The 16745-nt window shown below is 33.8% G+C and overlaps 2 protein-coding genes across 2 annotated transcripts; one reads left to right on the top strand and one right to left on the bottom strand.

The window, feature by feature from the left end:
- Positions 1 to 104: 104 nt before the first annotated feature.
- Positions 105 to 4784, bottom strand: LOC108994945 (carboxy-terminal domain RNA polymerase II polypeptide A small phosphatase 1-like). The gene is made up of 6 exons (XM_018970385.2): positions 4351 to 4784; positions 3687 to 3815; positions 3483 to 3603; positions 3321 to 3402; positions 556 to 709; positions 105 to 454 (listed from the first exon to the last, which is right to left on the bottom strand). Exons 1-6 carry the CDS (start codon positions 4687 to 4689, stop codon positions 320 to 322), a joined length of 960 nt encoding a protein of 319 aa, XP_018825930.1. The 5' UTR covers positions 4690 to 4784; the 3' UTR covers positions 105 to 319.
- A 6459-nt stretch (positions 4785 to 11243) lies between these two features.
- On the top strand, positions 11244 to 16745 carry LOC108994900 (dnaJ homolog subfamily B member 1-like). The gene is made up of 3 exons (XM_018970299.2): positions 11244 to 11685; positions 11779 to 12197; positions 16110 to 16745. Exons 1-3 carry the CDS (start codon positions 11521 to 11523, stop codon positions 16549 to 16551), a joined length of 1026 nt encoding a protein of 341 aa, XP_018825844.1. The 5' UTR covers positions 11244 to 11520; the 3' UTR covers positions 16552 to 16745.

Raw genomic sequence — 16745 nt, forward strand, 5'->3', positions numbered from 1 at the left:
ATCCCAAAGATTTTGAATTCAAGGAATGTTTGATTTACAAAAAGATCTTACAAAAAGTGTTTACAAACTGATGTGACTTACTTAGCATGGCTTGATATAGTATGTGAGATTGTAAAACACTTTATATAAAATAGATATGACGTATCACATTAAGTCATATCAGTTTGTAAACTTACTTTTACAAGATGTCTTCGTAGTAGTATTTCTATTTGAATTCATAGGTTGGCAGCTGCTCAAATGATGACAAACAACTGCTTTTATGACACCTATATACTCGGCTACCAGAATATCACAGGTTGCTCACATGATTTAAATAATCTTACACCATTGATCGAGAAACGGGAAGCCCTTGCATTCGAAACCATTCAGGAATGTGAAACCGCTCATAGAGTACAGGCCTCACATCTTTTTGCAGGGAGAGGTCCTTGAGGAGTGGAAGCAGGACCTCCAAAAGCTACACAGGCCACATGAAAGACGAGATAAAACCAAGATATGTAGTTAGCATGTGGAATGTAATCATTCGATTCTTCCTTTGAATTGATAAGGCCCAATTACCTGGTCATCATATGGCTGTCCAGCGGAGAATGGAAGGCATGGTATTCCATTCAGTGGTTGCAGCAGAAAACTAAAGGGGTTGTTATCAACAATAACAACTCGGCAGAGATCTTTTGATAAGCATGACAAATCCTTCACATGTTCTCGATATTCCCTGTCAATACACAAATGTCAAAGAAATTGTCAATCTAAAGCTCTATATTTGATGTCCAAAACTTTTAGTCCCTATCATTGAACGTTGTACACTATGTATCCAATTACAAGAAACATCAACCAGGGCATTTGTAATTCAATAGGGCAAAAAAAATTTGAATGGTATGTTATTTTGCAGTACTTTTCAGCTTGGTGTTTCGTTCATCTAGTAGAAAAGTTTCAAGACTCGAATCACCACAGGGGGACACTTCCATGCACCTGGACCAACTAACCCCAGATTTATAATTTACACGAATCTTCTATTTCTCCCAAACAGTGAAAACTAATGTTATAGTCCTTATTAATGAATCTTCAATTTAGCTAGAGTGCTAGATCTATTTTACAATCATATTTCTCCGTTTCATGCATTCTGAACCAACAGCATAGCAGCCAATCTCGGCTTCTCATAATATCTTGGCTTTCAATTGATCAGAAGATGGTACCCGTATAAAACTCCAAATCAATATGATCAGAAGACCTTATACGCTCACAACAAAGGTTAAGCACATGAGCATGTGAACTACTAAAGCAAACGACATTCAACAAAAAGCAGTTACCAAGAGTGCACTGTAGGTTGACAACTGAGCCTGTCCATAAAATCTATATGCTATATAATTTTCAGAGAATGAAACTTTGTTCCTATGAAGCCATATAATTCATTTTCCACTATATTATTATTAAATGACAAGTAGTGCTATAAAACCACATCATCCACTTCCAATTCATGTAATTATTAAAAAAATTAAATAATATATCATGACGTTAAACTTATATCCAATTAAATAACTAATTTCATCTGAATTAAAATTTGAAAAATAATAAATTCATTTGAGTTACTGATTTTTTATTTAAAATTAATAGCCATTGATTTTCCTAACACATGTTTTTCTATTTTATACCCAAGTTAAACTTATATCCAATTAAATTACTAATTTTATCTGAACTAAAATTATTAAATGAAAAATAATAAATTCTATGAAATTACTAATTTTTTATTCAAGATTAATAGCCTTTTATTTTCTTAACACGTGTCTATCTATTCTAACTTATGACCTTTTACTTTGACACAATACAAATAGCTCTTGTCACTCAAGTAAAATTTGAGAGTTTTCTCATCACTAACATAGAAACAAAGTAGTGAATAGAAGGTAAAGTTAGTCAACCAAGATTTTGGAGATCATCATGCTAAGACTGACATTTTTTTAAGGTTCTATATATTGTATACTCCTTTGAGGCATACTAACTTAATTACTTAGATTATTTTTTCATCTATTAAATTTAGTTAAGTGCATTGCGCATGTTTATGACCAGTACTATAAGTTTCGGTCTGATGCAACTGCATCATTAAGAATCTTGCTATGTTATTACCAAATGAAAAAATAATATATCAAATTAAATTACTGATGTTATTTAAAATTACAGTTCCTAATGAAAAACAATATATTTATTTAAATTATGAAGTTTTAATTTAAATTAGTGTCCTTTAGTTATCCAAATGAGTGTATTTTTGTTTTATCAGCTTATGCCCTTTTACTTTGGTACATCATATAAATAGATCTTTATCCCTCTCTTAGCTTGAACAAAGTTTGAGGTTTCTGATCATTGATATAAAAACGAATGAGTAAGGGTTAGATTGTGAAATTGTTCAACAAAAAGTTTTGAGATCAAAATGTCAACAGACACCCTTTCAAAGGTTCTAGTTAAGGACTGGAAGAAAAAAATCTCCATTAAATGCACCTGTAAGTGCGTTCAATTAACAAAAAAAATAATTTCTGAAAAACTGGTTAACAAACGGAATTCAGAGAAAGAACCTATTTCCTTTTGTCTGAAACCTTGGCATAGATCTAAGATACGATTCCCTAATAAAGATCCAATTAAAAAGAAAGGTAAAAAACCAAAAAAAAAAAAGATTTTTGCTTTCTAGCAGTTTGAGGAATGGAAGCTTAATTGCCTTTCAGTTACTCCTGAAAATACATTTCATTTTTTGAATCCATTTTTAGAGAATAACAAAGAACAGAATTGTAACAGATAGCAACAACCATTAAATCCAACCTGTGTCTTTTTTATATCCCAATGCATATACATCTTTCGCTAATGGAAATGTTTTGAATTCTTCTGTTCAAGAATTCTTGTTTAGGTAGTTCATACCATCCATACATAACGGTTTGATCTAAGATTTCATTTCTTCTGTGTTTCCACAGTAGCATATTGTTACATGGAGAGCGCATCCAAATATGGAAGAAAGAAAAGTTTCCATGACTTGTTTAAAACCTTAAAGTATGCTAACTAAGATACATAAAATATTTTTCATTTAATCCATAGGTTTACAACTAGATTCCTATTAATCGACAGACATGTCAACACATCCTACCATCAACCAAGATTATTTATTACGATGCACCAGACCTATTCAAATATCAATTGGTTCAATCATTCAATCACAGAGATTTTTAGAATATATTATCAAACCTTGCATGGCTGCATTTGCATTTGCTGAAGAGATTACAATACATTCTCCTAGAAACAAAATACATGCGAGTCCCATTGATTAATAATTAGACAGGGATACTTACGTTCTACTTGTTGAAGGCCGATAAAGACGAAGGCTAAATCTGTTCCCTGCATCTATTCTGTCTACAAGTGGTCTAGCATAATCTGCACAGTTCCCATAGACGATTAAAAGAATAAAAACAGAAAAAAGAAATTCAAATGGAGAAGGTGAAGCAACATCAAACCTTCAAGACCAGCAGTGAATAGAATAAGTTCTGCAAATTCGCTAATCTGTTCTAAAAACTCTTGCAAGCCAGGACGTTCAAACACTGTCACATAGTTGACCTTTTCTTTCCCTTCAAAATCCTTCAACCCAAAAATATCATATCAATATTGCCTTTGTGTGAAAAAGAAACCAAGATAATAAGTCCACACGGAAAGAGAGAGACCTTGGCTGAGGATACACATTGCATCTCGAACCACTTCAACCCGGCATCTATTGCTTGATCACGAACAATGGCAGGCAAGCTAGAAGTTTCATATGCACACACTAGAGTTTCATCCAAGTCAAGAACAACCTACATGCCCAAGCCAACTTCTTAAAGGCATATTCTAAAACAGGACAAGCTCGTACAACCAAATCAAGCGGCACACATTTTTATTTTTCTGATAATTAAAAAGAAAAAAAAAAAACCGGCACATTTTTTTAACGTACACGAACCACCATAATTAAGTTTCGAAGAATTGCAGATTCCTTAAAATAGGAAGCTCATAAACCCCCAGGAGCACCAGCTTAATCAAGCCACAAGCGTTTAATTTTCAAGGAAACCGATTGTACAACGGTCAATTCATTCAAACACAGTGGGACAGGTTAGTGTTGGCGAAATACAATAAAACTTAAACATTAAAAGCCCATAAAAATTTAAAAAGGAGGTGTGCAATTTGTTTTCATAGTCCTCCGATCAAAAAGTGTGAGTGTGTCTATCTGATTTACAAATAACGCAAATGAAGTCATTCTCGTCTAAATTCATACACAGGGGAATTCTAAATTAGTATATTAAATTGAAATAGATAAAAACATCCAACAAAATTCTCTAGTAGAGAAATAAATACCGTGAGCTTTGCGATGCGATGATCTTCATCGGCGCCATTATCTTCGCCCACGCAACTGTCGACGCTGACGCGCGCCTTGGCCAACGGAGAAGAAGAATCGTGGAGAGAGAGTTCGATTAGGGGCAAAGGCTTGAAGGAGGGAGAGGAAGAAGAAGAAGAAGCCAGAAAAGGAGGGAGTCTGTTGAGGCCCATGTATGAGAGAACAAACTGAGCCACAGAGGGCGTGCCCCTCACGATCTGAAGGATTATGTGGAGCAAAAACGCCACCCAGTCCATCAGAGCTCGCCACACTTGCAGTGGCCGCCGCACTTCGACTTCGGCCTGGCCCATTTCCGCCATAGCTGCACAGAGATTGAGAGAGAGACACTGAGCGCCTCCGTGGAACTTTCTTTTTCTCTCTCTCTTTAGCCAATTCTATCCGATGCTGGGGCCATAATCAAGCACTTGACGTGAAAATTGAAGATTTTTTTAATTATTCGTAATTGGGAATGAGATAGAAATGGTAATTTTATGATTAGTAATAAGATAATTTGAGTTAATATTTTATGAGTTTTTGAAAAATGAGAAAAAAAATTAAATAAAAAATATTATAAAATTAAAATATTGTTAGAATATAATTTTTTAATATAATTTTTATTTTAAAATTTTGAAAAAATTGAATTATTTTTTATTTTTTATTTAAAAATCTGAAAATTTTATAATAATTAGTTTGAAAAAAATTTATAATAATTAATTTAAAAAAATTTATATTTAAATAATATTTAAAAATGAGATGAAAATTGTTCAATGATAAAACGATAACGAGTTCGATAGTGATACGAATCTCTCACTCTTTTCAAGAAATGAATCACATAGCCTACAGACTTGTCAAATTGGATTCCGTTTTAGTGGTAAGAAGGTTTTCTTTGAATCCACTCATAGTCTGCATAAAGATATTATGTAAAGTTGTTCGTATGGATTAAACTGGTTTACACATTCTTCATCGAAAATAACAGGTTTGGTTTCAGGTTTATTTTCTTTAGCCTTTTATTTAATTTTAGTTTATTTTTATCGTTGTTGCTTTTAGTATTTTTGCTGTTTCTGATGTACCGTACAGTTATTAGCTTTTTTCTAATTAGTTTTAATTTTTTTGTATAAATGAAATAGATGAGTTGAGATTAAAAATAAAAAATAAAATAAAATATTATTAGAATATATTTTTTAATATTATTTTTTTTTTAAGATTTGAAAAAATTAAATTATTTATTTTATTTTATATTAAAAATTAAAAAAATTATAATGATTATATAAAATAAAATAAAATATTTTCTAAAAACAAACTAGACATGTCTAAATTTGGTTTCTTCACGTTTTTCTATTTTTCACGATAGAATTCACATTTCTATAAAGTACTTATAAGAGATTTGTGCATTTGAAACTTATATATATAATTTCTTTTCTTATTTTTTCTTTTCTTTTCTTACTTGATAGGTAATGCGTAGTACACCGCACGTATAAAATAATATTAAATAATAAATTTTTAAGTAATATCTTGTAAAAATTAAAAATGAGGTGGAAAAATAGAAATAAAGTGTAATAGTCCTTTTTCACGGGAAGTAGTAAAGTTTAAACTTTTATTATGTAATTGGACCACATTCATTTGAGCCGCTATAGTCAATTATTAGGCATACAGTTATTATTTTGGCGTGATAAAGTAAATCCGCCGTATGGAGTAGACCACAGATGAGCATTGCGAATTTGGCCTTGTCTCCGTAACATTGACAACGTCATGGCCAACTTTAAAGTAAATCACTTAGTTCTGTTTGGATTGAGAAGCGATCTAAACTTATCTCATCTCATTATTATAATTTTTTTAAATTTTTACATAAAATATAATAAACAATTCAACTTTTTCAAATCTCAAAATAATAATTATTAAAAAAATATATATTTTAACAATATTTTTTTAATTTTTAACTTTCATATCAACTTATTATCTAAATGGTACCTTAATTGATCATATATATCACACATACACACACACATATATATATGGACGTAACAAGGTTACAAGATATCCTAAAATAAAATCTCAGAGGGGATATTCTCATCTTCTCATCCCTTCTTTCTGGGTTGGACTTGACCGAGATACTAAAGTCCATCATAGCCTGTGTTGCGCCCTTCCAGTGTGCCCATGAACCATCAACATAGCCAGTCCACGAGTCGTACAAGACCCACCAACCCATGAGCCCCCGAGCTAGCAGGCCCGTGTCGACGTGGACAGACAAGACCCACCAACTCTAACACCCTTATGCAAGAACACTTTGTATTTAAGGATTGTATCCAGCAAACGGACCGGGATCATGAACAACACCCCTGCCTTTGACGGATTGCACGGGAAGTGATGGCTCTGCCCGCTTGAAGTCAAAGCACAACTCAGGAGGTCACGCCCTATTAAAGACTACGGCTTGACACTTATGCTCGAGACGCTGACCCTTGACACAGGGTACGAGTTGTTCCCCTAATATCTAGTATAAAAGTCATACACCAGGTAATAATGGGCTCTTTTTTATTTTTAGAAAAGAAATTGTTTGAGATATGCTAACTTTGGCATCGGAAATTTCCCAAAATAATCCCGAGCCCACCATTTCCTCTGTGTTGCAAGTGACTAAATTCAATATCAGGTGTGCAAAACACGCCATCAATACTCTCGATTAATTTTAGGGGTGCGTAGACCTTCGAGATAGAGTTATTAACAAATGCACATCAAGTAATTTAAGGAACAACTAAATTTCTCTAATATGATAATCATAAGAGTGTGAATGCATGCAGCGACTACTTAAAACCAAAACGACCGAATCTAATGGTTTAATTATTGGAGAACAAGTTAACTAGGAGTTGAACTATGAAATCTATTACAATATATAAAAGTTAAGCATCATCTTTGAAAAATATTGCGTCACCTCATTTTTTAATTATCGTTCTTATCTAATTATAATATAAATACATTTACACTTCCACCCTTTGTTACCGTTTATTGCCCTCCTCTTGAACTTCCCGTTAGCTTCCACCATTTGTTACCACTTTATTGCCCATATCTTGCAATTCCAATCAGATTCCACACTTTATTACTACTTTATTAGAGGCTCTTGCACTTTGTATTAGTTATTAAAACAATTCGATAACCATCTCAACATTAATTTTATTTACTAAACATCATTTAGTTTTCAGGCTAATCAGTTTTCAAGCCACTCATTTTTCAGTTCGTTGGGTTTCCAAACTTAATTATAAGTCTCGGGCCGGGCAATGGTAAGTCCAGCCATTGCCAAAGGCTCCGCCCTATGTAAGGCTCCAAAAATAAAAATGAAATATTTTTAATTTTTTTTTTTAAATAAAAATTATTTCATTAAATAAAATTTTAAATAATTTTTATATCTTTTAATGTATGCAAGGTCCTATAATATTAAATCTAATATTTAATATAATGAATTATTTATATTTTAACTATTTTTTAAGATCTTATTAAATTGAGGTACAAAATTTGTATTGAAGCCTCGTTTTACATTGTTGTATTAAATATAAACTCAAAACAACTTTATTTAAAGATTTTAAATAAAATCTTATTTTATTGAAAATTTTGAAAATTATTCTATATAATAATTTATATTTTATTATATTATAATTACGAATGACACACTTAAATTTTGCCTTAGACCTCAATTTGTATTGAGTTGTCCCTGTCTATTACACTCTTGCTTATTTTATACAACTCTTGATCTTTTATTTAAGAGTCATTTTTTATTTAATTGACATTTTGGAGAGGGATAGCATGTTGTCACTTTTATACTTCAAGTAATGCTCTGTAGGAAAGTTTTATATATAGTCATTTTTATATATTTTTTACGTACTTCATTAATGTGGTTGACTGCGTTACTTTTTTTAAATATAAAATACTGTTTTGACCAATTAAATCAATAGAGTATACAATAAATATATAAAAATAACTATATGTAACAGAACTCAATGCTATAACTTCTTTCTTTAAACAATTATTCTAGGGGTAGTTGGCCCCTGCAAACGGTGGGCAGTCGGCCCTTCCACGTCAACCGTTATATTTTATTTAAAAGAAGAAGAAGAAGAAATGGAGGAAAGATGAAAATGTTGTCTTGTTTTAAAAGTTTTCGAATGAGCTATGCAGAAAAGTGGAAAAACTAGAATGAGCTGATCTTCTTACTTTACATTGTGCTTTGATTGTTGAAAGAAAGTAGAAAAAAAAAGGAAAAAATGCTGATCTTTTGCGTTTAGTCTTCGGGGTCATCGTCTAGGTTGGCTTGGTAAGAAATTCCCATTTGGCAAGGAGGCGTGTGCAGTCTTGTTCGGTATAAGAAAGTCGAAGAAATAATAATGTGTACACTTCAATAGTTGAAACCTTTTTAAAAAAAAATTTAAACCTGTGTTTTCTCATAAAACAGAGGGAAATGGTTTTTTTTTTGTTTTTTAATGTAATTGTTGGTTGACTACTTTATTTGATGTGCTTCATTTTGGGGTACTTCATTTTGGGGTGTTTACCTTTTACTTTGTTGAGTTGGTTTGCACTGGTTGTTATCTGAGTTTTCTTTGCTTCTAGGAAGTTGTTTCTGTGTTAATTGCTCCATTTGCAAAGGTGAGGAGATTTGCGATTTTAAAATTATGTATTGTACTTGTGTTAGGATTGGGACAGTGTTCTTCTCGGGTGTGTTGGTGTTGTTATTTTTGTTGTTGGATGCCTTAACTATTTCCAATATATCGAATTTTTTCTGTAACTCATTTTATGGATTTCTTTGTTATTTGAGATGGTCATCCAGAATCGGATTCGAAATATGGGTTTCTTTAGAAGTTATCGTTGATGATTCGATGGAGAGAAAAAAAAGAGATGGAGGAAATCGTCTTCAAGGGAGAGAAATGTCGAGAAGGGAGCATCGCCTTTAACGAAACGGTGCGTTTTTATTTACACCACATAGGACCCGTTTGCCTCGCGTCTACACGAGGCGGCTGCAACCAGAGTTTTTCTTCTTTAAAACCTATCTAATTAGGTGGGGTTCCAAAGTCGATTTTCCTCTTTTGTGGCAATGTTTGTGGTCATCTCTTTTGTGCAAAAAACTGCGGCAATCGAGACTTCAATTCCAGGCCCAACATTTGAGGTTGTGTTTGGATGTTGAAGTGAGTTGAATTGAGTTGAGTTGAGATGATAAAATATTATTAGAATATTATTTTTTAATATTATTATTATTTTTAGATTTGAAAAAGTTGAATTGTTTATTATATTTTGTGTTTAAATTTGAAAAAATTGTAATGATGAGTTGAGATGAATTGAGAGGAGTTTGGGAACCAAACGGACCTGAAGCTATTATATTTGTGCCCACTTTCTTTGCATCCTTTGCACCTTTGACTTTCGAGTTGCTCCTCTTTTAAGTTATGGTAATCTGATTCCAATGACTAATATAGATAGCCGGCATAATATTTCATCTCTCTTCTTTCTCTGTGCATGTATACACCTGTGAGAAATATTTGCAATAATATAATACGCAAGCGTTGTATATTTTTTTTTTAAAAATTAAGTAAATATAAGATTTATATAAAAATTTTAATTTTTTTAATGATAAATACCACTCTTTTTTATTTTTTATTTTAAATACGTGACGCTTGCCCATCCAAGCTATTTATACTGTGCCTAGTGAGTTTAATAAAAGTCATTAGCTCTTGTAGCTATTGATACTTAGCCCCAAGAGTCTGAATGTACACAGTGACTAGTAAAACCCAGGACATCCCAAATCTAAGAATTTCATTATTCAAGAATAAATGTAATTGGGGGTTAAATTGTGAAATCTAAGGAATTCATTAGTAAGTTATTGGACTTAGATGTGTGAGATATTGATATTCAGCCTAGTGAGTTTAGTAAAATTCATTAGCTCATATGCTCTTCTCTTGGCAGCCTTATTATTTTTAATAAGAAAAATAATTTTCACAAGGAAGATTTTAATCAAAATCAACATTTTTGCGAAGGAAAAATTATTTTTTACATCTTCAAATTATTATTATTATTTTTTTGTTTGCAGTTTGACAATCAAATCACCAAGGTTGTTAGTTTTTTTTTCCTTATAATTTGAAACATAAGTTACAATTTACTTGCATGTTAATATCTGACTTAGATTGACGAAAAACATGGTTAGATCTTAAAGAAGTCGATAAATTATAAGACAATTGGTTGGTAAGTAAAATTAGAAAAAGTTAAATGGTTTGATGGTTATATTCTAAAAGAGTTATGCTATATACATTTCATTTTATTGATGTGATAATACCTATTAATCATGCGGGGATGGGGCAGACGGGGGCGGGATAGCGGGGGGTGGGCACCACCCCTAAATGGGAGACTTTGGGCAAGAAAGGTAGTCCTAGTCCAATGTAGACTTATCATTTTCTACAAAACTTTAGTCAAGAACTTGGTTAACTTATATTGATAAAAAAAACATAAGATAGGCATCCTAATCAAATCAAATGATGATGATATTATCTGAATAAAATACTCTTTATTAGTTTTGTATAAAATTACTAAATCTTTTATTATTTTATATTTTTATTAATTATTTAATATTAATGAATATGAAAGAATAATTCTAATATTTTTTTAAAAAAATGAATAATGCTACGTTAAAATATTGAGTTGAGTTGTGAATAGTAATATTTTTTAAATCCTATTAAAATGAGTTTAACTTTTTGAAATTGAGATATGTTTAATTTTTTTAAGTTAAAATATATAAATTAAATTGAAATAAATTTAATATTTTTATAAAAAAATAAAAAAATAATTAATTTCATCAATAATTAATTTAAAATAAATTGAACTTGTTTTAAGAACCAAATACAGCCTAAGAACTCTTTTCTTGGAACTTGGAATTGCTTGCGAGAAAAAAAAATTGTAAACTTAGTTTTGTGAGAAAGGTGGACCGGCCCATTTGCAGATCCTGGTCGAGTCATAAGTGGTTGGATAACTCACCACTCAGCACACAGTTCCTTACGGGAGGAAATGAGGCGCTGGTGAAAGAAAAGCCGAAGCTAAACCCACGCCGAGCTAAGGAAGAATCAGAACGGTAAAGGTCGAGAGAAGAAATCAGAGACGGAAGAAGAAGCATCAGAAGAAGAAGAAGAAGAGGCATGGGCGTGGATTACTACAAGATTCTCCAGGTAGACCGGAGCGCCAAGGACGATGACCTCAAAAAAGCCTATCGGAAGCTCGCCATGAAGTGGCACCCCGATAAGAACCCCAACAACAAGAAAGAAGCCGAAGCCAAATTCAAACAAATCTCCGAGGCCTACGATGTAAACCCACCAAAATCCCTTCCTTCTCACTCTTAATTATTTGCGAAAAAAACGGAAGATTCTGATAATTGGTGTGTGTATATATGTGAATAGGTTTTGAGTGATCCGCAAAAGCGAGCAGTGTATGATCAGTACGGAGAGGAGGGGTTGAAAGGTCAGGTGCCGCCGCCGGGTGCCGGTGTCTTTCCGGGTGGGACTGAGGGCGGACCGACGTCTTTCCGGTTCTCCACTAGGAGTCCGGACGATATCTTCTCTGAGCTTTTCGGGTTTTCGAGTTTTGGAGGTATGAGCGACTTCGGTGGTGGGTCACGGGCCGGCGGGTCCGGGTTTCCGAGGGGTATGTTTGGCGACGATATTTTTGCTTCGTTTAGAGGTGGAGGTGGAGAGGGCTCCGGGAACGCACCCAGGAAAGCCTCGGCGATAGAGCGCACATTGCCGTGCAGTTTGGAGGATTTGTACAAAGGGACTACGAAGAAGATGAAAATCTCGAGGGACGTCAACGATTCCAGTGGGTAAGCTTGGGAACCCATAATCAATTCTTAAAGGGTGTGATTTGGATTGGCTATTCTGGTAGTTACGTTGTCTCACATTGATCGCATTCATACAAATAATAGGGCAGAATTAGAGATGGGTTTAGATTCGAGATCTATATGTAATTATGCTTTTGCAAGCTCATAATTTTCTTTATGAAATAATTTCTTCGAGAATGAAACTGAATTTAATAAAGCGTATAGATTTTAGCAAGTGTACTGTGTTATTCGTTAATGGATCTTAGCATTTGTTTAAAAAATCTGTTTAATGTTCACTCTCCAATAAACCACCTCAAGAAAATGTTGAGGGGCTAGATGTGGTTATGTAACGAGGTATCACTCTGAATCAATCTACTTGATATTTTCTTTCCTGTAGTTCTCATTTTGATCTGAACATGAAATGGAGTGAACTGAGAAATTAATTATGGACAAAATAAGACAATGGGATGGTCTTTAAAGTAATATGGGGGTGCCAAGTGCATAGATATGTTATTTCTTCTGTTTAATTCGTTTGAGGTTTTCTGCAACTTGTTATATGTTTGGTTCATAATGCAGTTTTAGCATTTATGTGATAAAATACGTTGAATGAATAACTATGGTCCATATTTGTTCCTTCAACAAATATGATTCATTCCACATATTTTATTGTTGCTTATAAAAAAAAGAGAATCGTATTTATTATGTTGATAATTTTTCTGCTATTGTAACAACCCAATCCAATATTAGGGGACAGGGTGTTACAGCTATATGCTAAAGTTTTTCCTTCCTAGGAAATTCCTCATGTTTTGTTTCTTATTCTTGAAAGCATTCTGCAACATCATTACTTTGCAAATATTTTTGGTTCTCAGAACTAAAAGATTATTCTGCTTCTTCTTTTTTTTTTTAAATATTTATAAGATTCCTCTTTGCATGTACATGTGTCTCTGTGTGTCCTGCCTTGTGGTTGATCAATGTGCCCAATCTTTGTTTTGTTGCCAGCTGACATTGTTAATGTTGGCATAATTTGAAGTGTAATTGTGTATTTATCCCTGTTTATTAGTAGTCTCTGGGATAATTTTACCTTGATTCATGCCAACATACCTAATTAGGAGAACAGCTTTAAATATCCACTGAACCTTCGTTAAATTGCTAATACAAATTTGCAACATCAACTTTAGTTTTTGGTGACTTTTCATACCTATTTTGACGTATACATGCTGTGTGCATGGTTGCGTCTTTTGCTTTCTAATGAAAGATTTCTTATCAAAAAAGTATTTTACCTATTGTCATATTTTATGCCAACTGATAATGCTACTGATCCAATATATTGGATGATGCCAGTGTTTAGGCTTGCATGATGCTATGCCTTGGCTCTGTTATTCATATGTCTGTAAAGTTAAAGTAAGGCTTTTTGTATGGCAACACCTATGAAAATCCCCCTCTGATTGAAATAGTCTAGCATAACTTGTTAGATAGATTGCGGAAATGTTATTGTGTTATGGTAGAAAGGGCATGTGTATGTATGAACATATTTATTTCTAGTTTGTTTACTTATTAAAAAGTGTACTGTACTTCTATGCCAGTTGTGGAAGACATGCAAAAGATACATCCGATTAGATTTATGTGCTGCAGTTAGGAGGGGTATATAATGCCATTGTTGAATGGATGTCAAATAGTTCCTTTATATGCCGGCAAACAGAAAGATTCATGGTATATATATATATATATATATATATATGAGTGAATTGTGTTGATGTTGCACGCGTATTACTTAGGGGTGTAATTGGTTCGATCCGGTCGGTCTTGGATGAGAATTTTGGACTAGACCGATTTTTTTGGTCCACCAAAAATCCAGACCAGACTGGACTGATAAGGCTTTTGCACCGGACCCGACCGAGGTCCGGTGGTCCGGTCCGGTTGGTCTTATAGGGTTGTTTCGGTCCAGGCCATTTTTTCTTTTTTTCAATTTTTTGACCAAAAATGATGTAAAATGATATAATTTAAGTTGTCTTACTAAGTATATACTTGACTAATTAAATATAATAAATTAATAATGTTAATAGTTTTTTTTTATAAGTAATAATGTTAATAGTATGTGTACTATCAATAATTGATAGTTAATACCTCCCTATGTACTTGGGCCTTGCCCTTTTCTTGATCTAATATATTTCTTTTTACTTATAAAAAAAAAATTAATAGTTAATACCTTGCCTTAAAATTCTTAACCTTTAATTTTTATATAATCTAAGCATAAATAATTAGGTTAGAAGAGAATTAAACCCACCCGTGGGTAGCCCAAGTGGTAAGGGCGAACTTGTGTGCCCCTTTGAATTATCAGAAGTGCACTTGCGGGAAACTCCTTGCTGAGGGCCTGTGCACCCCCGGGATTAGTCGGGACATTGTTCCGGACACCTAGTTCCAATAATAAAAAAAAAAAGGGCAAACTTGTGTGCATGAGCCCCATGTCACAGGTTCGATTCCCCTTGAGATCAAATTGCGATTTAAGTGGGAGGCCATGGCGGTGGGTTGCTGTTCTAGTCTCCCCGGGGATTTAAGATCCATGGGTGAAAAAATCCTACCCTGAGACTGGAACGGAAATTTAATTTCTTTACTTTCTTGGACTGAGACCGACAAGTTCCTTAATCGGTCCAGTCTGAACAGACCGACCGAAACCAGTCGGTTTTCTCGATCCGAAGGAAAAAATGTTACACCCCTAGTTTTACTGCCATTTTTTGCCTGTTCTTTATACTGGAGGCTTCCATACTTGAGGTCTTATTTTCTGAGCCAGTGGAAAGCCCTTTTTTTTAATTAAGACTGGTGCTGTACTTCTTTTTTTGCCTGTTCTTTATAAGGAAGTCTCCAGTCCTTGAGGTCTTGTTTTCTGAGCCAGTGGAAAGTCCATTTTTTATTTTAATCAAGATGCTGCCTGTTTAAAAATTTTCCAGATTTGACTATAGAATGAAGTCTTCATGGCATTACATGTTTTCTTTATCAAGTGGTAAAGGCCTTGGTCTTGGTGGTATGCTCCCTCCAAGGTTCAAGGTTCGAATCTCACTTGGTGCAAACAATCTCTAGGGGCCATCGGACTGGAGGATTTTCTCCTTAAATTAGCCGAGGTGCACTTGTGGAAAACTCCTTGCCAAGGGCCGGTGCACTCCCGGGTTAGTCGGGACGCCGTTCCCGGACACCCGGTGCCAATATAAAAAAAACATGTTTTCTTTATGTCACTTTCAGGTCAATAATTGCGCCAAACCTACTTATAAAAAAAACTGCTCCAAAACTACTGCATGTTCGACGCTTGATCAGTTTAGGAAAGAGTGCACTCAGAATGGTGCTTTCAGGAGTTTTTGCTTTTGTCAATCGATAATTAATGTATCTTTATTGGATCAACTGAGTGAGAGAATGGAAAGTGTCTCTGACTTCATTTGGATTCAGGAATTTCCAAATACTTGTGTGCAGCAGAATGCAATTTGCTATCTTTTGTTTTTTGTTTTTGAGAATCAATGCCATTTCTTTCTTATTTTCGGTTATTATTGCAAATCTCCCTTTTAATTTCCATTTCTTTAAGATTGTATTTATTCATGTTATAAATCTATGGAAAATATATCATATATTACACACTGTTATTCCACTGTGTTGATGAGCATTGTCCATCAACTCTTGAATTCATTATTTTAAAAGTTAAGAGCTGATCTAAGGGTTCATAGGCAATGCCACATTACCAAAGTGAGATGGCAGTGAGATTGGGTGGTAGTAAATAGCATAACTTTAATCTATTGACTTACAGTACGGAATAAAATGGTATGATGAGGACTAGAAAAGTAGAATGGTTGATGAGATCCCAGCATACAGTATATGGAGCTTCTTATGGTTGCTTGTACTTGACTGTTTTGTTTATCTTGTTCTTTTGTACAGGAGAACCGTCACAGTGGAGGAAATTCTCACAATTGAGATCAAGCCAGGTTGGAAGAAGGGCACAAAAATCACCTTCCCAGAGAAGGGACATGAACAGAGAGGTGTCATACCATCAGACCTCATCTTTATTATTGACGAGAAGCCTCATAGTGTCTTCAAGAGAGATGGCAATGATCTGATAGTCAACCAGAAGATATCTCTTGTGGAGGCTTTGACTGGTTATACAGCACAGCTGACAACCCTCGACGGTCGGAATCTGACAGTTCCCATCAATTCCATCATTAGTCCAACTTATGAAGAAGTTGTTAAAGGAGAGGGGATGCCAATACCAAAGGAACCTTCCAAAAAAGGGAACTTAAGAATCAAATTCAACATCAAGTTCCCGACCAGGCTTACTTCAGAGCAAAAAACTGGTATCAAGCGATTATTAACGTCTCCGTAGAAACTGGTGGTGGTTCTCCCTACAATCTTCCAAAACTTGTGTAAACTTACATCTGTTTCCTCTACTGATTTTCATGCTGGAAAGAAAATTGATGCTTTTGCTGAACTGAGGATTTCACAAAAACAGTTGTTTAGTAGTTGAATATTGATTATGTTTCTTTTCTTTTATTGAATCATCTTTGTTTGAGTGGTAAA

This window comes from Juglans regia, chromosome 3 (genome assembly GCF_001411555.2).
Source record: "Juglans regia cultivar Chandler chromosome 3, Walnut 2.0, whole genome shotgun sequence".
Lineage (NCBI taxonomy): Eukaryota > Viridiplantae > Streptophyta > Magnoliopsida > Fagales > Juglandaceae > Juglans > Juglans regia.